Source organism: Perna viridis, chromosome 2, assembly GCF_037379345.1.
Source record: "Perna viridis isolate PV_CMFRI_1.1 ecotype Kerala chromosome 2, ASM3737934v1, whole genome shotgun sequence".
In the NCBI taxonomy this organism is placed as follows: Eukaryota; Metazoa; Mollusca; class Bivalvia; order Mytilida; family Mytilidae; genus Perna; species Perna viridis.
Window position 1 is genome coordinate 26328647 of NC_142446.1, and position 24540 is coordinate 26353186.

At 33.9% G+C, this 24540-nt stretch overlaps 1 protein-coding gene and 1 pseudogene across 3 annotated transcripts in view; one reads left to right on the plus strand and one right to left on the minus strand.

Moving 5' to 3' along the window:
• Window positions 1–24540, minus strand: part of LOC148624255 (DNA repair protein RAD51 homolog 1) — a 35510-nt gene that overhangs the window by 10430 nt on the left and 540 nt on the right. The window contains exons 1-2 of one of the 3 annotated variants that reach the window (XM_088566866.1): window positions 15810–15988; window positions 3658–3773 (exon numbers count right to left, since the gene is read on the minus strand). In XM_088566866.1, the coding sequence (XP_088422992.1) occupies window positions 3658–3773; window positions 15810–15885 (192 nt within the window). In that variant the 5' untranslated portion in view covers window positions 15886–15988. Of the gene's footprint in view, window positions 1–3657; window positions 3774–13064; window positions 13218–15809; window positions 15989–24540 lie in introns of those variants that run through there. The other 2 variants (XM_088566867.1, XM_088566868.1) reach the window with 2 other exon arrangements.
• Window positions 905–1752, plus strand: LOC148624256 (uncharacterized; annotated as a pseudogene).

A 24540-nucleotide genomic window follows, 5' to 3' on the forward strand; every position in this document is an offset into this window, starting at 1 on the left:
CTTGATAATATGACAGATGATCTGACTGAGAGGGTTTTTAATGTCCTTGACTACCCTGTCAGGCTGACAGATGAACTGACTGAAAGGGTTTTTAATGTCCTTGACTACCCTGTCAGGCTGACAGATGAACTGACTGAGAGGGTTCTTAATGTGCTTGACTGCCCTGTCAGGCTGACAGATGAACTGACTGAAAGGGTTTTTAATGTCCTTGACTAGCCTGTCAGGCTGACAGATGAATTTGGACATGTGTTTCATAAAAATTACTGCATATATATACCATGAGGTATAGTGTTTTAAGAAATGTGGTAAATGATCAAGATTGCTACTACCAAAACCATCACTTTTCAAAATAAGTTTTTTTTTGGAACTATTGCAATCACAACTTTTGGCAAATACAATGTACTTTAGAAAATACAGAAAAAATTGATAAACAAATGTGTATTTTATAATTATTAACACATGCGGTTCAACACAATTTACACCTGTTAAATTAACAGTATTTGTTTAATTGTGCAGTAAAAATTCATTATTGTTAAATTTTTGGCTGAAATTGTGATAGATCTAATCGGGATTCCATTGACTATTTATCAATCATCATAGGATAACCCTGATCAGCTGGTTTCTTCTCAATGATATTTTACCAGTCATAAATACTTTCCCTTACCTGTTTAGACAGCAATTAACAACTTTTGTCAAATTAAGGGCTCTCAGAATTAACAAAATAATACTGAAACATGAAAAGGCACAAGGGCGTGTTGGGTCTAGTTAAAATGGCAGAAGGGTACTTATCCCTTCTAAATAGTGCTAACGAGACCACTGTACATCATATGTACCTCTATGTTTCAGGTATTAGTCACCCATAATTTAAGATATAAAAAATATTAGAAAATGTTGATTATAATTTATGACTGATCTCACACTACTAAAGACATCTCTGGACCTAGATGTAGCATTCACTGCAGGCGAAACCAAGGCCCTTCATATCCATGACAGAACCTAACACACAAATTGAAGTTGGACCCATCCAATATAGCAACTGCATATAATTCAGACCAATGGTCTGCATTCCCCAAGCAGTGGGACTGTGGGACATATATATAGTAGGAATGGCAACCATAGAAAATGTCCTACCCACAGTCCTATTTCATTACTGAGACACTGATCTTTGCAGACATCATGAGTGACCAGCAGGTTAATGTTGCCAACATGAAAGAGGCAGATGTTCTGAATGCAATCAAATGATTGACTGTCAAAGATGAGAATATGTCAATACAACATATTAAATTGATTCCGATGACAATCCCTGAATCAAGCATCAGGACATTCTTAGCCAGTCTCAGAAGCAAGGCATTGCTTTGCCAGTACCAAGCTTTGTGCAAAGCACCCAGCTGCAAACAGGTATTCAATTAAAGTGATGAAATCATCAAGGACAATCTTGTGTGAAGAATCACTGATGCCGAATTTTTGTCTGATCTACTTGGTGACCCAAAGTCAGACAGATAGTTGGAAGATACTGTGTCATTTATTGCACTGAAAGAACTGGGTAAAGTTACAAGGATAGCAGCCAGGGATTCAGCTAGTGCCACAAGTCAAAACCAACTTACATTGCACATAATGGGACTAATACCCATTAAGCCTGTTGAATCCTGCACATTAGGGGACCAATATGGACACACAATACATATTGGACAAAATTTTTATGGGGATAGACAAGATAACACTTTTGACACACAATTTTGCTGCCATTTCTAAAATACTGTACTCCAAGCCAAGATCAGTGCTATTTTTTTTTTGACAACACAATAACAGAATATGACTGAAAATTTACATCACACATAAAAATCTTCATGGTTAACTTTTTCAGACAGAAGCCATTCGGACTTCCAAAGTTACAAAAATTGGAAGTCCGAATGAATTTTCAGTGGCCCAAAAAAATTTGAAATTATATGAAAACATTTTTTTAAAGTACTAAATCATCTTAATCAATGTCTAGTAATAAGAATATCCTGTTATAATGAAATTACATAACAATAAACGCTCATTCAATTCAGACTACTAAGATATGTCTAAGAACTCAAAAATAAAGAGAACACTACAACACCCCAAAATTTTTGGAAGTCCATCGGGCTTCCGAAGAACATAATTTTAGGGGCCTGGGCCACCAGGCCCCTGGCTGAATTCTAAGACTAACATCAATTCCTAACAATACGCACATCTCCATATGCTAATCGAACACTCCATTGAGTTTCCTTACAATCCTGCAAGTTGTTGAGGGGGAGTTGCAGACAATGCATCAGACCAAGTTACCTATACAGTACAACAGCGTCATTTCTATAGTTTTTGCCCTAACATAAATTCCTGACAATATGCACATTCCAACATGGCAATTTAACACTCCATCAAGTTTCATAACTATCTGCAAGTCGTTGAGGAGTTGCAGACAATGCATCAGACCAAGTTTTGCTGTAAATCCCTGTGTCCATCAGCTGTCCTTTCTACATAAAATCCTAATAGTATCCACATCTCCATGTAGTTACATTACATCTCATAAAGTTTCATAACAATGCTGCTAGCAACTTAGAAAATAGTTCAAACACACACACACACACACAAACATCTTTTGAGGGGTATGAATACCAACACAAGAATTGGTCCCAAGTGAAGGAGAAAACTAATCATTTGTCTACTGTATCATATGTACTTTTATGTGTCAGGTATCATTCATCCTTAACTTAAGATATCCGACATATACAAGTAGGAAGATGTTAATTCTCATTTAATTAAACTGTGAAAGACATAGAGAAAGATTTACCTAAATGTATAGAGTTGAGGGTTTTATGTGGTCCTACTGATGAATATGTATAATACATGTACTTGTACATGTACAATAAATTTGAAAACAAAATTTTCCCCAAAAGTTTGTCAAACATAGTTGATCTTTATCATTCCAGCGCTTGATTAATAACATTTGTAATATGTCAAATTGCATCTGATGAAGCCCAGGTGTGATTCAGACTTGAGAATAACTAATCAATAGATCATTTGTCCAGGATGTGTATTCTCATTCTAAAAATAAGGTTTAAAGTATTTATAGGTCAGGAAAAAGATGAGAAACATGATCTAAATAAGGTCAAGTTCAACAAAATCTTCAAAAAAAGAGTTTTTATTTTTTTTTTAGATTTCCCATGCCCGATGGACATTTTACTTTGAAAAATGGTAAGTCCGAGGTCCAATTTTTTTAGTCCCGGGTGTCGGGCTTTAGAAATTTTCAACCCCTGTATTCTACAAATACATGTACGTGCATGAAAAACATTTCATTAACACTAAAACATCATGTAAAGGCCGGTAGCCATGTAAATTGGATAAATCTAATTTCAGAACATGATTAAATTGGCATTGGATGTATGAAATATCTTATAAAACAAATTCATAGGTCAGAAAAATCGAACAATTTTAGTTTTGCCAATTACTAAAATTTAAAGATATTTCATTCTAAAACATTCTTCTGATGATCAAAATCGCACGAAAATCTGTCATTTCCTGACCAAGTCTTATGTACTGATGCATAATACCCTTGCTCTGAAAAAGATTTTTATGTAAAAATGTGTGCATTATACACTGTAATCAATATAATTACAAAAGAACATTTTTTATTACCTCTAACTGTTTTAAAGGAAGGGGTCCAAATGATTCTTCAGCTTCTTCTACTTGCTGTGCAGCGGCTTGCTGGCGTGATGCTTGCATTGCCATTATACTTAAAAACAGGTCTTTACCTACAAAAATTTTGGTCAATAGAAAGTACAGTATCAGTAATTGTGTTCTACATGTAGTGAGTATCTGAAAACACAATGTTTTAAACTCATTTTTTTAGACCAGGACAAGTAAAATCCTGAGCTTACTTGCCCATTTTTTGGAATATAAAACACTTTATAATCAAAACACTTTGTAATCTCCTTTTGTGTCTTTGGCAACGTTATGACTATAAGTAAATTCAGATTGCCATTTTGGTTGAAATGTATGAGTTCTCTCTTCGTGCTCCTATTTCTGGACGTTTTCATTTTTCTCTGCTTCACTGAGTTTCCTTTTGTCTGGGCTGGAATACCCTTTACTAAATAATTGAAATATGCTGCCATCTTTTTTACTACCCCAAGTAAAACCTATTTCTGTTGGCTTGAATTGTTAGACTGTCCAATGAAATCAGCTAATATGGCAATGGTCTGTCACTATGCATGTTAAAGGCCTTTCATTAAGAGGCGGTACCAGGTACTTTTACCTTCCTAAACTACTGAAATTTACCTACCAAAATTTTAAAATTTCAAACATTTTTAATAAACAAAATGATTAAAAGTACCTCATAAAAAACCAGGGGTACCTGCATTGCAAAAAATAATGAAACCCCTGTTATTTTCTTTAGTGACCAATAAATAAAAAAATAGACATACAGGGGATATTCAAAGGCACAGGGTAATAACCTAAAAAAAAACCTGACATTTCTGTTGGATGAGCGACGGAAAGAAATTGCCAAAAAACAATTTTCAGGAGGAAAGGCAATTTAATATGTAATGTGTTTGATGTACTGCAAACTCTTATTCTTTCTATTATCTTCGAATATAGAAATTAATACTCAAAATGGCATGGATTGTCTGTTCAAATAATTGTAAAAAATTGGTTAAAAGACTTTTTCATAAAGAAGATACATGTAGCTTCAACAGATTTTGAATTACATGTAGCTTTTGGGGGTTCTATGCTAGTTAACCAAAGGCACATATGAAGAGTCATGTCATTAAACTCGATATCAATTTAAGCCCCTTTTCGATTTTATTATAATTTTCTTCCGCAGTTCTTTTATCAAGGCAGAGTTGTCTTTCTTTTTATTTGGAATGTGTTTCTCAGTTCATAAAAACCAAACATGATTGATGTATACAATCAAAAAGAATTTTATAATGCCTTACTAGAAATTCCACCATTTTGTTGCTATGTGCCATTGCTGACAAAATACTGAGAATTGTATTTTTTAATTTCTATTTTGACAAAAATGTAATTTTTCACCAATTTGAAAATAAACAATTATTTAGCAGGAGAAGAATTTTTTACATGAATTAAGACAGAAAATATGTTTCCATCAAACTACCAACAACCGAAAATCAGCTTGGTTACAAAATTACAGTTGATTTGACAATGTAAACATTGTGATCTGGATTTAAAATGTCATCAGATTTGAACAATTCACATTTTACAGAGAAGCCGTTTTGTGATATGAACGAGCAAGTTATTCAACAATAAAGAATAACATTTTTACCTGACAAAATACCTGACAGTGAAATAGAAATTCCAGGTTATATTTTAAATTGAAAAGATAGGGATATTTGTGCTGGAGGTGGATGGGTTGTTTACTTTTACTTTTCCAGAAAAATTAAATATAATGGAAGAAAAGAATTTGAAGGATCAAAATTTGAAACACTATGGTTTGAAGTAAAACCTAGTCACAAGAAATGCTTCTTTCTATGCTATACTTATCGTCCACCTCAGTCACTTATTAAATGGATTGATAAGTTTGAAAAAGAGCTAATGATTGCTTTTAATGAAAATTCAGATATAACTCTTGCAGGTGACTTTAACTTTTGACTTTTTTAAGCATGAAAAAATACCTTTAAAATGGAAAAGTTTATTAGAAACTTATAGTTTTCACCAAATAATAAAAGGACAAATGAGGATTACTGAAAATACCAGAACTCTTATTGACCATATGTATTGTCACCAATTTAGATAAAATATCTAAGTCTTATAAATGTAAATAGAAGAGATCTTAATTATCCAAGGAAACATGAACAGTTATAGAGAATAAAAATTTTAGAAAATTTAATGAAAATTTGTTCTTGTCAGACCTAGACAAAGCACCTTTCAATTTAATTGACTTTCAAAGTGACCCCTCAAAATGTATGGCTATGTGGTGCAATACTTTTAATGGTGTACTTAACAAACATGCTCCTATCATAAAAAAAAACGAGTTAAAAAAGAAAAACAACCCAAGTGGTACAATTGTAATATACTTCATGCTCAAAGAATTTCATAGTGTTGCAATGTGGGATGAATATAAGTTCTGGAGGAAAAAAACCTCACATATTATTGAAATCTCCAAGAAAGTATTATAGTAAACTGGTTGGGGATTCAAAGGATTCTAAAACATTGTGGAACTGCATACAGTCTTAATCCATCAAAACAAACTAGACAATGTAAATTGTGTATCAATAATGAGAATATTACTGACACACAGGATATTGTCAATGAATTAAATAAATTTTTTACCCAATGTGTAAATCAAATGAGAAATATGTGTGAACTGAACTCACCAGAACTAAATTTCAAAGATTTAAAGAAATCTGTTCAATCTAAGTGCTCTGATAAAACCTTTTCAATTTCATCTACTACTGTAAATGATTTGTATTTAAATCTAAAAAATCTTGATGAAAGTAAATCAATGGGGACAGACAAAATAGAACCAAAATTATTGAAAATTAGTGCCCAAATAATAGTCACTTCCCTAACTTCTATTTTTAACAAGATAATAGACCAGGGAGTTTTTCCTGACATTCTAAAAAATGCTAGTCTACCCAATATCAAAAACTGGGGATATCACCAACCAATCAAATTACAGTCCAACTGCAGTCTTACCAACTATTTAGAAACTTATTGAAAGACATGTGCAAAGGCAATTATATTAATATTTAGTATACTCTAACTTATTACACCCAGCACAGTCTGGTTTTAGACCAGGTCATTTGTGTCAAACAGCTCTTATAAACATTACTGATAAATTTTTAGAAGAAATGAATAAGGGGAAATTAAAAATTGTAGTATTTTTAGACTTCAAAAAAGCATTTGATGTAGTAGATGATAAAATTCTGTGCAAAAAATTGGAAATTTATGGTTGCAATGACATAGCTTTGAAATTTTTTCATTCATGTTTACAAAACAGGACTCAGATTGTTCAAATTGGGTGTACTTTATATGATGGTGTTCCTCGAGGATTCATTCTTGACCATTACTATTCATTCTTCATCTAAATGACCTTCACTATATCTTAAAACCTGTAACTGTGAATTTTATGCTGATGACTCAACTATTCATTGTTCTGGTAAAAGTATTAATGATGTACAACGAAAAGTTTAGGAAGACTTGAATGAATTAAAAAATTGGTGTTGCAGAAATAAACTAGATATCATTGAGATGGGAGCCATCTCTGTTGGCCCCGCTGTCAATAACATGTGGTAAATAAGTTGATATGAAACATTATTTGAAGTTATTATGACATACCCTCTGCTGTTGGTTAATATACATGTGAAGTATAAACTTTGAAATCATAACTGTTCTCAAGACATAGAGCGGACACGATCTTTACCACAGGACATGGGGTTGTCAACTGAAACCGAAGTTTTTGACCTTGACCTTTGACCTAGGAAGTTGTACATACATTATGACATACCCTCTGGTGTTGGTTAATATACCTGTCAAGTATAAACTTTGAAATCATAACGGTTCTCAAGATATAGAGCAGACACAATTTTTACCACAGGACATGGGGTTGTCAACTGAAACCAAAGTTTTTGACCTTGACCTTTGACGTAGGAAGTTGTACATACATTATGACACACCTTCTGGTGTTGGTAAATATACATGTTAAGTATGAAGTATGAAATCATAACGGTTCTCTAGATATAGTGCGGACACAAATTTGTAACAGACGGACAGATGGACTGATCACTATAGGGCGACCCGCCTAAGGAACCCATTTTTTACACTGGAAATTTGAATCTCTTATATCTCCAAAACTGCTGATCAGAATTTGACCAAACTTGGTATATATATTAAGCTCAATAGTCCAAACAAAATTCCGAGAGAGAAAAAATCAAGTGCAACTCGGCCGCCATTTTCAAAATGGCTGCCAACGCTGTCAAAAATTCAAATTTGTCCAATTTTGATGAAAATTAATATCTAGGTTCTTTAAGTCATCTTGATTATAAATCTGCAGCTCAAACGATAACCTTGAATTATGTATCGACTGCCATTTTCAATATGGCCGACACTGCGGTAAAAAATTCAAAGTTGCCTGATTTCGTTGAAATTTGATATCCAGGTTCTTTACGCTGCCTCGATTTGTAATAAGCAGTTCAATTGACGATATGTTTCTCTTAAGACAGACCAGGAAACAGGAGGCCACTTCTACATGTTTCATTGAAATGTAAATTTTAATTGACTATTGTAGTTCTATTTGGGACAATTGCACAAAAGAAAGTTTACAACGTTTACTTAAGACTACAAAAAAGGCAGCTAGGCTTATACTTAATGAAGAATTCTGTGCCCCATTTAACACCTTCTTTAATTCATTAGGTTGGCTAACTGTTGAGAATAGAATTATATAACACAAGTGCATATCTATCTTCAAATGTTTAAATGGGTTAGCTCCATCTTATTTACAGGGTTGTCACTAGGAATTTTACAAGATGAGTCCCCAATGAACTAGGTGGGTCCCACCCTTTTTTCTGACATAACTCCATATATAATGTGTATAATGTGTATTTAGTTACATGTTACTACATTTGTAATACTAATGGTCTTGAATCTTTCGTTTGAAGAATACTGCAATCGTTGATGACTCATGTTTCACCTAGGCTGACCCTATGCCATAACTAGATCAAGTTCCTGTGCATTATTCACAATTTTAAAGGTTAAACAAACAACAAATGCCTTAATAAAATGAAGATTCAAAGAAAATTGCCAAATGTGAAGTAAAATTTCAACATTTATTTGAAATGATCTGTATTTCTCATTATTTATCTGATTATGCACTCGAGATGTCACTAAAGTGCAACTATGTACAAGTAACAAAAATCCAGTCCTAAATAAATTTCATACTGAAATAAATCTGGTTCTTCCTAATAGAATTTGTTTACTCATTTTGAAATTATTTGTCACAATTTTTAATCAAATGCTTTGTAACAAATTTTCTATGAAAAAAAAAATTGTATGATGAACATCACATGTAAATAATTTTGTAAACTTCTGGTTGTCCAGTTATCAAAAAATGTTGAACAAACTGACTTTTTCCATGATTTTTAGGATACATGTAGTTTTAATGATTTTTAAATAAATTACGAATGTTAAGATTCAGCTGATATTGTGAGGATGCATCCCATGGACACCTAATGTTTTAACTTGGCGTGTCCAGCAAATTTTTTTCTTGCGTCCAGGACGCGTATACGCCCCTTATTGAGAACCCTGTTATTTAGCTAATAAAATAAAATTTGTTTCTGATGTAAATCCATACCATTCAAGAAATGCCATAAATAATGCTCCTTTTATTCCTAAACCTAAGATAGAACTATTCAGACATACTTTGTTTACTCTGGCTCATCTCGTTGGAATACACTCCCACATGAACTACAAATGAATATGTCTTTTTAAGGAGAAATTAAAAATCTTCCGAATGGAACAACAGGCAAAAGAATAATCCAACTGTATTTACAAATACTATAATGTAAAATGATAACTTTGTTGGCATGCATTATGTATTATTTACTAGTTCTCATTTTGCGGCATTGAAAGAGTAATCAAGGTAACCAAGGTTATAGCGGTAATCAAAAGAATGTAATCCAGGGACAAAGACCAGACATGGAAAACAGACATACACAACAAAGAACATAAAGTAACTAAAATCATACATACAAAGTAACAAAAGCAAATGAGCAACTCGGACTCCACTAAAAACTGGAGTATGGACCAGGTACACTGGTAGGGTAAGCATCCGCTGCTTTTCTAGAAACAACCGCCGAGTGGCTCATAAAAAGTCAAGTCTGGAGTAGACAAATGAGGAAAGGAAAACTATGACCCGTTGAATAAATCAGTTTTCATGGTGCAGAGGGATACACCATAACGATCCACGAGTTCATGATGACGACCATAAAACTTCTGTAGTGATGACTTCAATCTTGTAGCAACATAACCCTGTTCCAGAAGCCTATTTGTTAGAGTTCTAGTGCGATACAAAAAGTCTGTGTAGTTTCGGCAAGCTCTGGCATAATAAACGAGTTGTGATATGAACACTCCATACGCAGGTGCCGAAGGGATGTTGCCACAGATGAAAGGAAAGTTGACAATTCTGAATGAAAAGTCATCACGTTTGTCGTAAAGTCTTGTCAATAGTTTTCCTTTACCATCTATTTCTAAGTGTAGGTCAAGATATGAGGCTGACTTCACAGTGTCTGTAGTATACTTTATCTCAAGTTCTTTTGGGTAGATGCAATGTATCAAATTCCCGAAATTAGGATTGTTTAAAGATAATACGTCATCTATATAGTGTAAACTGAGATTGAAAGATCTAGCAAAACGATATTCTTTCTTTCTGATCAGATCAGCTATAAAGTCAGCCTCAAAAGAGTGAAGGAATAGGTCAGCAAGTAAAGGAGCACAATTTGTTCCCATTGGAATGCCGACCGTTTGTTGAAAAACACATCCACCACACTGGACAAAAAATTCCAGCATTTTGTAAATATCTTCCTCTGTATATTTGGAAGATGATTGGAAATTATTTCTTACAAAATATGAGGAATCTCTACCAAGAACTATATATTTGTATCTAGGTGTACCATCTTTTTTGGAAAAACAACGATGTATAATGTTTTCAAGTCAGGATTTTAAGTGAGTATGGGGAATAGAAGTATACAGAGTTGAAAAATCATAGGTTTTAATGCTATTATATTCAGATAATAGTCTTGAACTGATTGTCTCCAAAAGATCTTTCAAATTTTTCAGGATCCACATTGAACTGATACCACTACGGGAGTAACAAGTGTTGTGGTAGGACTGCAGACCCTCTTTGACAGTTGTGAGTATATAAGTGAAAAGTTTTGAAAGAGGTTTGGTGGTACATTTTGCAGATCCAGCTATGAAACATTGTTTGTATGGATTCTTGTGGAGTTTAGGAATCCAGTACATATTATTTTCTACGTCTACCTCTGATAATAAACATTGGATGTAAAACGTTTTGCAGACAAAAACAATGTTGTTTTGGGCTTTGTCTGCTGGTGCGACAACATATTTGTCATGTATAGTAGACAATGTTTTTGCTACATCGGGGTCTTTGAAAACTGATGTAGCCTTGGCACTCATTGACCTACTTAAAACTTTGATTCGTTTCAAAATTAAAGACCTCATGGCCTTTAAACACTCTGACAGAGAATCAATGTCTTCTTGTTCTCATTTTGTCTGTTTTCTTGCATAGCCCTCGACGGCATCCATAAGAACTTTAAAGTTGTAATTCCAATTTATGGAGCGTGGTTCACGGTACTTGGGACCTTTAGAAAGGATATTACTCAGAGATTCGTTTTCGATAATGGTTAATTCTCCCGTAACAACATGGAGAGGTTTTGCAAGAACAGTCAGGTGGTTTAGCCTTGAATTAACCTTACTTTTTTGTTTTTGGCGTGACGGCCTCAGGGAAGATTACATGTCATACATGTGAACCTACCGGTGGTAGTTCAATTCTACCGGAACTGGAACCTTCCTACCGTTGAAACAGAAAAACTACCACTTTCCGAAAATTATACCATAAACAAATTATGGACGCAATTTTTTTAATTTACTGAAGGAAAAAAACTGAGAGGATCTAATAACAACATTTCCGTTTGGTATTGGGGAGACAGGTGAACATGTAAATTAGGGTCATAAACAGTAATTAAGAGCTTTAGTGGTTATCGGTGAGATGTAATTCAAAAGGTGTGATGATTATATAAAAACAGGAGAAGATTCACAGTTATCCCAAGTTTTAGAGGCACACACTTAAATGATGAAATAATTTTATTACCGATGATTGGGACTCATTGTGTAAACATTGATGCGGGATATTTGATCTTTTGATGGCTATGGACACATTGACCATGCACCCACTGAAAATAAAATCGATTCAAAGTATGGCTTGTTTTTTTTATCCAAGTCAATGGAGGAACTATGTGAATTTTTCAATTTGGAGCACTCTCATTAACCGTCAAAATGCTGAAACGTAATATTTCATCTTCTGCACCTCCAGCCAAGAAAGCAAAGTAGTATGTACTATTCCAAATTCAATGCTGCATGGAAGTCAAAGTTAAAGTGGTGCCAAGCCAGTAATGACTATTTGAAATGAAATCATATTGATGCATATTTATGCAATAGCAGCTATTGTAGTGACAATTTTTAAATGAAAATTATTTAATTATTAGTAGCTATAGAGTAATGATGACACTTTTAAATTGAAAGTTATTTAAGTTCATGCTGTTCTTGTTATGTAAATATTGTCATTAATAAGTAAAATCATTAAAATGTTCAAGTGTTACTCCATCAAAAGGGTCATACAAACTATTCAAATGGAGTATTCAGCATTTATTCTCATAGAAACAGACTTAATGCAAGGTTTCCCTTAAGTTCACACATATTTCACTTGTTACGCCGGGAAAAAAAACGCCAAAAACAAAAACAAACAAAAAAACGCTGCCAAAAAACCTCCAGTTTTCAAACCAAATATACAGCTGAAAATTGACAAATATCTAGTTTTGAAGGAATGACTTTATCACATGTACATTGTATGACATGCAGTTGTAAACTAACTGTGTAGCCCTCATGAAATAAAGTATTATTATTATTAACACATCTTAAATATTGGTAGTTGTCAATAAAACTGTACACCAATTTTTTATTTCAAATTTTACCAATATGTTATTTATGTGACGCAGAGTATACACCTTCTGTATCTTATGTTAAGCCAACTTAAAGTCCTCAATTAGGATGCAATCAATAAGGCCTCTCCAGCTTAAAACTTCGTCCTCTTAAAGGTTACACCAGGCTCAAATTACATGTACAAACGGTTAAAAGTGTAGGGAAAGTTACATTTCCAGATCGATCACATTCAGATAAAAAAAATACCGCGATAGATTCTAGTGGTCCCCAAACAGAAATGTAAATATCGTCCGGCATTTCTTTAGTGGCTGTCTCTAAGAACTTTAACAATAAAACAGACTGATTACTTCCCTTACTGAATTTTTCCAAATAATATTGAATACGTTCAAATAATCTTCTCAAAGTCACTTTTCATTCTTTCATAGTCAGCAATATTGACTGTATTTACAAAATATTTAGACGTCCCGCCAATTTTCCTACCACTTCCGCTTTCGATACATCTTAAAACCAGTTTTAATCTAGGAAATTTTAAAATTGCAACGAACTGCAATTAGAATTTTAAAATATTCCTTGAACGAATACTTAAGCAAAGTCATTTAAAAATGTTCCTCACGTTGCAGAAACATTTCCTCATGATCCATGATAAATCATGTGCTTTGATAATTACGGAGCCCTGTTTGTCTCACAGAGATAAAGATTGTAATTTAAAAACTCCACCGCTGTAGATTCAAAGTCCAGCGCTGATGATTTGTTTAAAGTCCAGCGCTGTAGATTCAAAGTCCAGCGCTGTATATTTAAAGTGCAGCGCTGGAGATTTGAAGTCCAGCGCTGTAGATTCAAAGTCCAGCGCTGATGATTTGTTTAAAGTCCGGCGCTGTAGATTCTAAGTCCAGCGCTGGAGATTTAAAGTCCAACGCTGTATATTTAAAGTCCAGCGCTGGAGATTTGAAGTCCAGCGCTGTAGATTCAAAGTCCAGCGCTGGGGATTTAAACTCCAGCGTTGTAGATTAAAAGTCAAGCGCTGTAGATTGAAAGTCCAGCGCTGATGATTTGTTTAAAGTCTAGCGCTGTAGATTCAAAGTCCAGCGCTGGAGATTCAAACTCCAGCGCTGCAGATTAAAAGTCCAGCGCTGTAGATTCAAAGTCCAGCGCTGTAGATTCAAAATCTAGCACTTGTTGATGCATAGTCAAGCGTTGGGGGAAATTTAACGCTAGAATTCGTGATACGCATTAAACGTATCGCTCCTCATATAACTTCTTCACTTTTACATGTATAGAAATGGATGCAATGCAAGAAAGGAATCCGCTTATTTTTTTGTTTATTTTTATCTTGGTCTTAACAACAAGGAAATAGTGGAAATCTTACACGAGAAACATGGAATTTCCATATCTTTGTGTCACCTTAAAAGACTGTTAAAAGGCTAGTTTTAGATTATTCAGAAGAAAAAATTTGAAATTTGGACCGTGTCCATTAAAATCCCGTCGTTTGAGCCTTCGTTTCAATCTGTTATGGACACCATCAGGATTTAAAACACGCATTAAATGTCCTACTGTTTCTTTTCTTACGATCATTCTATTGTGCAAACATTTCAGATGCATCCATCGGTATTCATTCAACTGTCCGGACTTATTTACTTGATCGTGAATAAACATAGCTACATCTAGTATATCGGAGAAATTTTTTCTCCGATATACTAGCGCTGGAGTTTGAATCTACAGCGCCGGACTTTTTAAATTACAATTTTTTATCTCTGTGAGACCAACAGGGCTCCGTAGATAATAACTGCAGATAATACCATTGTATATTGGAGAGTGCTTCGTGATGTCATCACTAACCTGTGATTTGGTTTTGGTTGGGAAAAAATCCATTGAGTGGCATAGGGTATCATCTTTAAATCATCATAACTTTTTCGTTTTTAAAGATAATTGAAAAATTCTTTGGGCTCCCAACATTGCAAATAAAATTCTTTTTATCACTGAATTTTTTAAATAAATATTCAGTAATTAGACTATATGTACATAAGATTTTAATTATAATTTTATACAAAAATAGAGGTTTACATATAAATATCACTACAAATTTATTTTTTTCACGTAAAACAGTTATAAATTCGCATACACGATATGAATTATTTTATCTACCTGAAACATTTTACAGAACCAAAATTGGATATAAAATAACGAAGTTATAAAGTTTTGAAAATTGGGATTATAGTCATGAAATTGTCAATTGTTTATTTCGTTATTTAATTGCCAACCAATTTGACACTTAATGATATGTAAATTAGTGAATATGACATCACTAATGAGATTGGCGAACTATTCTATTTTCGTGATGATGAGCCGGTGGCGTCCCTAGCTACACATCATTCATCTGTAGTTAAAACAAGGAACACGGTAAATAATTAAATTTAATGACAGGTCTACTCTATGACTTCATATAAGAATAGATATAGTCAAAGAACATTTAAATAATATTACTTGATTGTTTTAGCTGTGTCGTTAGTATTAAACATCGTGAAAAAAAAACGAGAGAATAAAATGCGTGATAATGAAGATGCAAATGTTGGCACGTTTGTGAAAGTCTCCGTCTCTGTACCGACTGGAAAAAAAATGATTTAACGCAGGGGCTTATCTAGACACTTAAAAAAGGAGGGGTGCCGGTTGGGGTTCGTCAGAAAAAGGGAGTGTTAGGACATTATTTGCCATTTTTTGAAGAATTTTTCATATGAAAATCAGAAATTTTCCAATACAAGGGGGTTACCAACTCCTTGCACTCCATTGATCCGCCACTGTTTAACATTTCCTTTTTCACAAATGAAATGCATATTTGATAGTGAAGGCAAGCCATGTTCAGATAGTAGACACCACTACTTGCTGATCTTTTCCTACACTCATGGTAGACCTCACGCAAAACTTCTGCTAAGTAATTACTATTACTTACTTTCATAGTTTTCGAATACCAGTAGTATAATAATTTGAACATGATAAATCCCTAATGAACTACTTGTAAACTTTCTTGGTTAAACTTTAAAAGCCTGTTATTCTGAATCTTAATACGTAAAATGCCAATTTTTGGTCAATGAATCTACACATCTTACTACATCGTTCGCGGGCAAGCAGGTGACCACCACTGTTTTCACCAAGTCGAGTTGCTTTTAAGCGCAGAAACCACATCTTCCAGCTAGCACCGATCCTTCCAAACAGTTTTGTATCACAAACTCCATCCAGCACTTTAACAATTGTTGGAAGTCACTCACTGTAAAACCCTGTCATATTTCAAACACCAGTACACGGTGACAGAAAAGCATATCTGCATTGATCAAAAGTGTGCACTGCACGTGGACTTCCAATCGAAGATGGTATTAATCTCCTTCTAAAAAATCAATACGATGTATATAGACATTTTTTTTCTTCTAATGGCTGGTGATGACATAATCCTGCAATGCTAGAGGTTGCCTGGCAAGCTATTTTCTGACTTGGTGCCATCCTAACCTCTAGCATCTGACATGTAGAATGCCACCGCTAATGTGAATTAGCTAAACATGTATTTTAATATATTTTAAGTCTTTTATTTACATAAAAGAAGTTGAACCTACCGGAAATCGAGCGATAAAAATCCTAAATATGTGTTAAATACCAAGAAAACATTCTCATCAGGTAAGTAATTTGTTTTTCTTCAGGTTAGTCATCTTCTGCCGTATTATGATAAAAATTTTAAAAAAGGTTTCAAATGGCAAATAGTTAACTATAATTCTGCCGATTTCAAAGAACGGCGGAACGAGAGTTATGCAATATGGCGCTCGGAAGTAACAGGTTGTTTGAATGATTGATTGTTGGGGTTTAACGCCCGAGCAGCAATATTTCAGCTATATTCAGGCGATGAACATGAAAAGGATGATAAAATGAACATGAATGATGATGAAATGAAACAAGGGATGGGACACAAGAAAAATAGGGTCGACAAATTTTGATTGCCACTAGAAAAAGGGGGATGGGTAGGGAATTCCAACCTCTTACGTTGTAGGAGTAGTGATGACAATCTAACGTAGTTTTTGAATATGTGCATGCATTCATAAAACAGAGTAACGGTTTAAACCGTAGCTTTTCATGTCATGCATTTGTTCTCTAGTCATTTTCTATCTTTCATTGTATATACTATGAAAGTAAAACTAAAAAAATAAACGCCAACATATTATTCATTTTGTCGAAAGAAGAAAGTAATTGTAATACAATGACAAAAATAAATAGATAATTTAGTATCTTTCATTCGTCTTGCTCGTCTTATTCCCATAAACAACCCAATAACATTTTATGGAGATTGAAGATATTCGTTTTATGAAATACAGTTTTTATTCTTAAACGACAAATAAATTCAAACCTTTACTATACATACTAAACTTCCTCGAAAAATAACAAGAAAGACAAAAATCTTACACGATGTTCACTTTGTCTTTAGATATCAAATGATTTTAATTTTTTAATAGTAAAATGGCACTTTCAAGAGTATTTCATAACACGATTTATACCGAAATTTCTGAAATATTTTTCTTAAATATGGTGTAAACTTTGGTGCAGCGTTTCTACTTTTTCTGAATTCATACTTCTTCCTCGGTGGTTACACTGTGAAAAGGTATAAATTATCAGTAGTTTTGTATAAAGTATATGTAGTCTTTAGTAAGTATAACCACATAATTAGCTCAGCCATAGCCTTAATCCATCTGATGTCTGAACTCGATCATCATGCATGATAGGAAATGACATTAAAACTTGTGAAGGTAATTTCACTTTTAGCCTGAGCTAGTGTGTCTTTGAGAGGTCATGTTCTAATAATATTAGAATGTTAGAAATTCATGAGTTGGGTCTTGTGAAATACTTTAAAATATACGCTACCAAATTGATAATTAAATGGATTACTAATAAGTAAAATTTATAAACTTAAGACTTTGAGTTAGTCTCGGTCATAAGAAGGATATTAATGTGAAAAGTTTTAACTGAATGTATAAACATATATTCTTGTGGCATAATGAATAAACTTTGTTATTTGATCTGTGTGTCAAGACAAGACAAGACAAGTTTATTTTGCTAACACAATTACAAGTGCTTCAAGAGCAATTTATAAACAAGTTTTTGACAATGTGGCAAAGAAAGAAAACATGGATATCAACAGCTTAAATGAAAATCAGCACATATGTCAAAAAATGTGAAAACATTTTTCCTAGTTTCCTTGAAAACATACACAACCTTACAACAATTCTTTTATTACGAATGGACAATAAACCCAGCATCCTGATGGAAGAACGGGTTTAGGGTGTGATAACTTGGAATATATTCCTCAGTTCCACTAACTCATTGTTACTACAAGTAAAAAGATAATAATATTCATTTCCAACTTCTAGAGAATTACACAAAGGGCATTGCTTATCCTGGTATAGTACATTATGCCAGCGACCCACTTCAATTGGCAATTTAAAATTTGAGCATCTGAATTTGCATTAATTATACGATCTGCATTTTTTAATACAGATTGGTATTTTTCTAGTTTGAAATATGTCTTAAAAGTAAGATAAAACTCCCCCCCTAGAAGATTGTTCCATTTCGGAAACTAGTCTCTGATGAAATTGGTCTACTGTCTTTGTTTTAGTATATTTTTATAGAGAAAATATTTGGTGTTAATTGGTTTGACCATAGGTAGCTATATCTAGTATCTCTTTTACATGAGATAACTATTTAAATTGGATAATATTTGCTTGATGAATTTTTTACATAATTTTATATAAATGTCAAATAGTTTAGATTTGGTGTCGAGGATCTAACATTTAATATTCTCTTTAAAATTTTAAATGGACTTTTTGGAAGTTCTCCATTCCATATTCTCATGGCTCCATATCTCAGATGAGTAAAGTAAAATAGGAATGACTAGACTAAGAGTCCAAGAAAAATCCTTCAAGTTTATCCAATAAACTGTCGATGTTATGAGCATTCGGCTGAAAAGTATCAAGTTCAGCACACAGTCGGATTTCACTTTGCCACAATTGGTGACTAGCGTTGGGATATTTAAGACAAGTGTCACCCAAAGCGAGAACTGATGGATTTCACTTTGCCACAATTGGTGACTAGCGTTGGGATATTTAAGACAAGTGTCACCCAAAGCGAGAACTGACTTTGAAGCTTTCAGCATGGCTAAATGAAGGCATTCAGGCTGTTCTGGAATGTGCTGATTAAGTAAGCTACTTAATTGGATTACAAAATTTGAATTATTTTTGCATTCTGTGGATAGTTTTATTTCTACACAATCAAGACTGGACAAACAAAACCATCAGTTATAAGAGAGACCAAATTTATGACTTGCAGCTGCCAGTCGCAACTAACAGTGAAAGAACGTCTACTAAAATATGTTACTGATTTGGAACGGAATAGTCAACTAGTAAAGTAAGGACAAATTCCTGGAATGGATTTGGTTGTTACTAGAAGTTGGCATTCTCATTTGAATGGAATAGCCGATTTTATTCTATAGACTGAACCAGTGGAATGGAATTTGGAATGAACTGTAGTTGAAGAGAAGTTTTCTGTAGGAATCTAATTAAAGACTATTGGATGTTACTGGAATTTGGAAAAATATATATGTGTTAAGACATTAAATTTCTCAGTTAAGTTATTTTATTTGTTAATTTCATAATTTTAAAGGTTTGAATAGACAATTTATCTTTTTGATATATAATGTACGTTTTATTACAATCGTAATAATTTAAGCTTTTGAGGTTTATTTTATCCGATGTTTTAGAATTTAGGTTTTATAAAGGCTGAGACTAACTATTTGTTTTTAAATTTAAGAAATTTTATGTTTGGATCAATATGTCGGATGACGACGTGCAGATTAACCATAATAAAGGTAGGTCCGATGTTGAGGGGTCAGATAAGAACCTTGAGGAAACGGTAACATATGAAAGTGAGGCAAGTCATACAATAACAGAAGACGTAACGCTTGAGGAAGTAAAAGGTATGGATCCAGACACATTGCAATTGTTTTTGTAACACAAAGAAGGGATGTATCAGGGGAGAATTAAGTATTAAGAATGCAGTTGGAGGTAAATGGAAGACAGCAAGTGTATAAGCTGGTGCTAGAGCAAATGAAGTTTAACAATGATTTGAAGATGAAAGATTTAGAGTTAAATAGAAGCGTGGGTCCAGCAGATACTAATCTGGAAGAGGTTAAGCATTAAGGTCCTGATATGCCGAGATTCAATGGGGGATGACATTGATGCTTATTTGCATATATTTGAGAAGTTGCCGAGGCATTCAAGTGGAGGGGTGATACATGCCAACTCGACTTGCCGCACTGATATCTGAAAAAGCATTGGAAGCTTACGCAAGAATGGATAGAGAAAAATCTCTGGAATACAAAAAAGTGAAAATGCAGTACTTCGACGGTATGAGCTTACAAGCGAAGCTTATCGAAGGAAGTTTCATTCATCAAAGCGAAAGACAAATGAGACATTTCAAGAATGGTTAGTCAGGATATCAAGATAAAATTACCAGTGGTGGGAAGCTGACGATATTCCTGAAGTTGAGAGATTTACTATTGAGGGAACAGCTGATGGAAAGTTCCCCTGAGGAATTAAAAACCTGGCTGAAGGAAAGAAAACCCAAAAGTGTAGATGAAATGGCAACTTAAGCAGATCAATATTTAACATCACGGGTAGTGCCTATTACGCCACTACTTAAACCTTCGACCTGCAGGGGCGCAACAGAATGGAAAATAGAATGTAAGGGAAACTCGTAAATGTTATAATGTTATATTTGCGATAAAAGAGGACATCTCGCTGATGACTGTAGGCTAAATAAAAAGAATGATAAATATTCAGTAAGAAAGCTGCGTTTCTTTTTCAGAGACAACTTGATCCAGAATTAAAACCATATCGAATTAAAGGTAAGGTAAATGGAAAGGCTGTAATGATGCTTAGGGACACAGGTTGTACTCAGATATTGGGTCACTCTTCATTACTTCCGAAAAGAGCTCTTTTTCCAGATATGACTATTACAGTGATTTGACAGATGGTAGCCAAAGAAAACTGCAAATGGCAAACTCTTTCTTGGAAGTAGGTTCTAAGATTGCACTCTGGATAGAAGGTGTAGTTGGCAATTTGATAGAGGATGTATCGCTAGGCAACGATATTGCACGAGAGTCTGGTACTCAAAGTAATGCAGTGTTTACGACAAGAGCTCGAGAAAACCAAAGTTAAGTCAAAACCTTTGCTTGGCATTGAAAATGAAGATGAAGTACTGGAAGGTTTGTTCACAGGAGAGTTATACCAACCTTTGACTGAATAATAGATGGTTTTAAACATGATACCTTCAACCTTACAAGAGATGCAAAATGATGATGAAACTTTGAAAGGTTTATTAGAAAAGGTTGATAAAAAGAGTTTAAGAAGAGATAAATCATATTTCTTTATAAGACATGGGGTATTATTCAGGAGTTGGCTACAATGTAAGGAGAAACCGGAGAGGCGTGAACTGTTAGTCGTTCAAAAGAGATGTAGAGGAATAACTTGTACACTGGCTCATAATATACCATTATCTGGACACTTAGGAACTGACAAGACAATTACCAGAATGAGTAGGAACTTTTATTGGCCAGGTATGCACAAAGATACTTCCGAATATTGTAGTACATGTGATGTCTGTCAACGAGCAGCAAAGAAGACAGGTTATGAAAAATTCCCATTAGTTTCTTTACCTGTAGTTTGAATTCCTTTTAGTAAGGTAGCCATAGATTTGGTCGGTCCCTTACCAAAGAATTCGAGATGAAATCGTTACATACTTGTATTGATTGATTATGCTACAATGTACACGGAAGCAATAACTCTGTTTTCTATAGATACCTTAACTATTGCTGAAGAATTGGTTTAATTTTTTTAGCACGGTTGGACTGCCGGATGTGTTGCTATCAGATCAGGGATCTAATTCTTCCGAAATTATGAAAGATGTGTGTAGGCTACAGAATATTTGCAAATTAAGGACTTCCACATGCCATCCTGTGGCGGTAGATGGTATTATGGAGAGATTCAATGGTACCTTAAAGTCTTTTTAAGGAAGTTTGTGGCCAAAAAATGGATAAAATTGGGATAGCTTTCTACCATATTTGCTTTTTGCATATCGTGAAGTACTTCAGGCTTCGACAGGATTTTATCCAATTGAATTATTATATGATAGAAAGGTTCAAAGACCTGTAGATTTTATTTTTGATACATGGACATAACCACAAAAAAAAAAAATAACCAAACAGAAGACATACTAGATATGAGAGGGAAATTGCAGGAAATGTCTGACATTGTAATTTAGAATATAGAAGTAGAACAAAAGAAGCAGAAACAATATTGTGACAGAAATGCAAGAGAAAAAGAGTTTTCTTCAGGAGATAAAGTATTGATTTTACTCCCATTATCAAGCAACAAACTTCATGCACTGTGGAAAGAAACATACAGATTAGTTAATCGTATTAGTGATGTTGACTGTCAGGTTCAGGTTGGTGGGAATAACGGGCTTCAAACATATCACCACAATATGATGCGTCCATTCAAAGTTCGACAAGAACAAGCATTATTGCGCTCCACCAAAATAGAAGATGACATTGAAGAACTTTCTTTTGAAAGTTCACCGATGACCTCAGTATAAGTGACGCATTAAATAGAAGAACAAAGTGTAGAACTAGAAAAGATGCTTGGTGAATTTCAACACATTTTCACGTATGAGCCAGGACGTACAAGTATCATCAACATAAAGATGAATTAAAGGATGATAAAACAAGGCCTTTTAGACAAAAGCCTTATAGAATTCCTAAATTAGACAAAAATGCTGAAGGGAGGATTTTTCAAGAGAGTCATAGCGATTGGGCTTCGCCCATGGTTCTTGTGCCGAAAAAAAAAAGATTGTACAAAGCGATTTTGTGTAGATTTTAGGAAATTTAACGCCGTGTGTTAGTATGACGCCTACCCAATACCACAAATGAATGATATTTTGGAAAGAGTTCAGGAAAGATGGAGTTTGGTTTTTCAGCAGTGTAAGTTCAGCAAATCAGAATAATTGTAATGCAGATGCTTTGTCATATTGTTATATTTCAGGTTCCTTAGAAAAAGAGGTTTGGTTGTCCAACTTAAGGGGGAAGGAGTGTGAAAAGGTAAAAATTTACCAGTAGTCTTATATAAAGCATATGTAGTCTTTAGTAAGTATAACCACATAATTACCTAAGCCATAGCCTTAATTCACCTGATGTCTGAACTGGATCACCATGCACCATAGAAAAAGACATTAAAACTTGTAGATGTAATTTCACTTTTAGCCAGAGCGTACCTCTGAGAGGTAATGTTCTAATAATGTTAGAATTTAATGAGTTAGTACTATGAAATATTTTAAAATATGTGCTACCAAATTAATAATTAAATGGATTACTAATAAGTAAATGAGTGCGTTTCATCCATTTATAAACTTAAGACTTTAAGTTAGTCTCAGACACAAGAAAGATATTAATGTGAAAAGTATTAAATGAATGATTAACATATACTTTTGTAGCATAATGAATGAACTTAGTTAATCTGAGTGTCGGATTTCACTTTGCCATATGCACCAAAAGCGAGTAGCGAGTTGCATGAAAGTGTAAAGTTAGTGTAATAGAGCATATGTACGGTGCACCTAATACGAAGTATAATATGAAACTGTGAAACGTGGTTTTCCACGGTATACATGATGTAAATTTATTTGTAAAACAGGTATAAGCATTAAAAAAAAAGGGTTGCTCACCGTTATCATTTTGTTGGATTTTTAAATCGACTTGATGTTGGTATTTTAGGTCCTATGAGCGTTTTGTCATTTAATTTACAAAATCTTATATTTAATGCTGAGTGCACACGTAATTCGCATTCACTGAGTCGAGGCGCGTTGAAAACGTCGATTACGTCCACACATATTTTGAATTCATATCAACATTGTGCATTTGAATTTGCTTTGCGTTCACACGCATTGTATTCGCTTATAAGAATTTGCTTTTGCCAAAATCGTCCGTTCACACGATATTTAAATGTCGAAGACGTGTCCAGAGGCGAATTCAGTAATGTGTATTTTTTTTTTCAATTCGCATTAATTCGCATTGGAAATTCGTGTTATGTGTGAACACGATACTGAATTCGTTTTATGTGTAAATACGATACTGGATTATATAGAATTCGCATTGAATGTGAATCGAATGTGTATTTTATGACTGTGTGAACGCATCATGACTATGAAAGAATTTTAGGATATTTACAGCTTAAGACAGTTTGTGAAACACAGTTTATATTGTTGGGCAATATTTAACCGTGTGTCTTTTGATAAGGAAGTTGCACAGTTATACTTGTTTATCGAAAGTACTTATCATTAGTTGAGTACTGTACCTCATAGTTGCGGTAATGAACGTTTTATTTTTGTGTATATTAAATGAATGGCTGCCACACCTTCTATGATACAGTGCCATTGCCTCTAGTTTTGTTTTACCATTTGAATGACTGTAGATTTCTTGGTGCATGGTCCATGTCAATTTGGTCAACCAAAGAGGGGATATATTGTAATTCACGACTTTTCTTAAAACTCTGAATAGAATGTAATGAAATTTTCATAAATTCTTTATCACATGATTCCGTTGAGCACCTCATATTTTGTGTTTCCATCAAAGGATTATCAAAATACCACTGAGTGAATTAATTAAACAAACGCCAAGCTTAGAACTGATAATTATTTCATATACGAGCAGTCCTATCATACGTGATAAGCTTCAATTTCAATCCAAACAAAACTTTT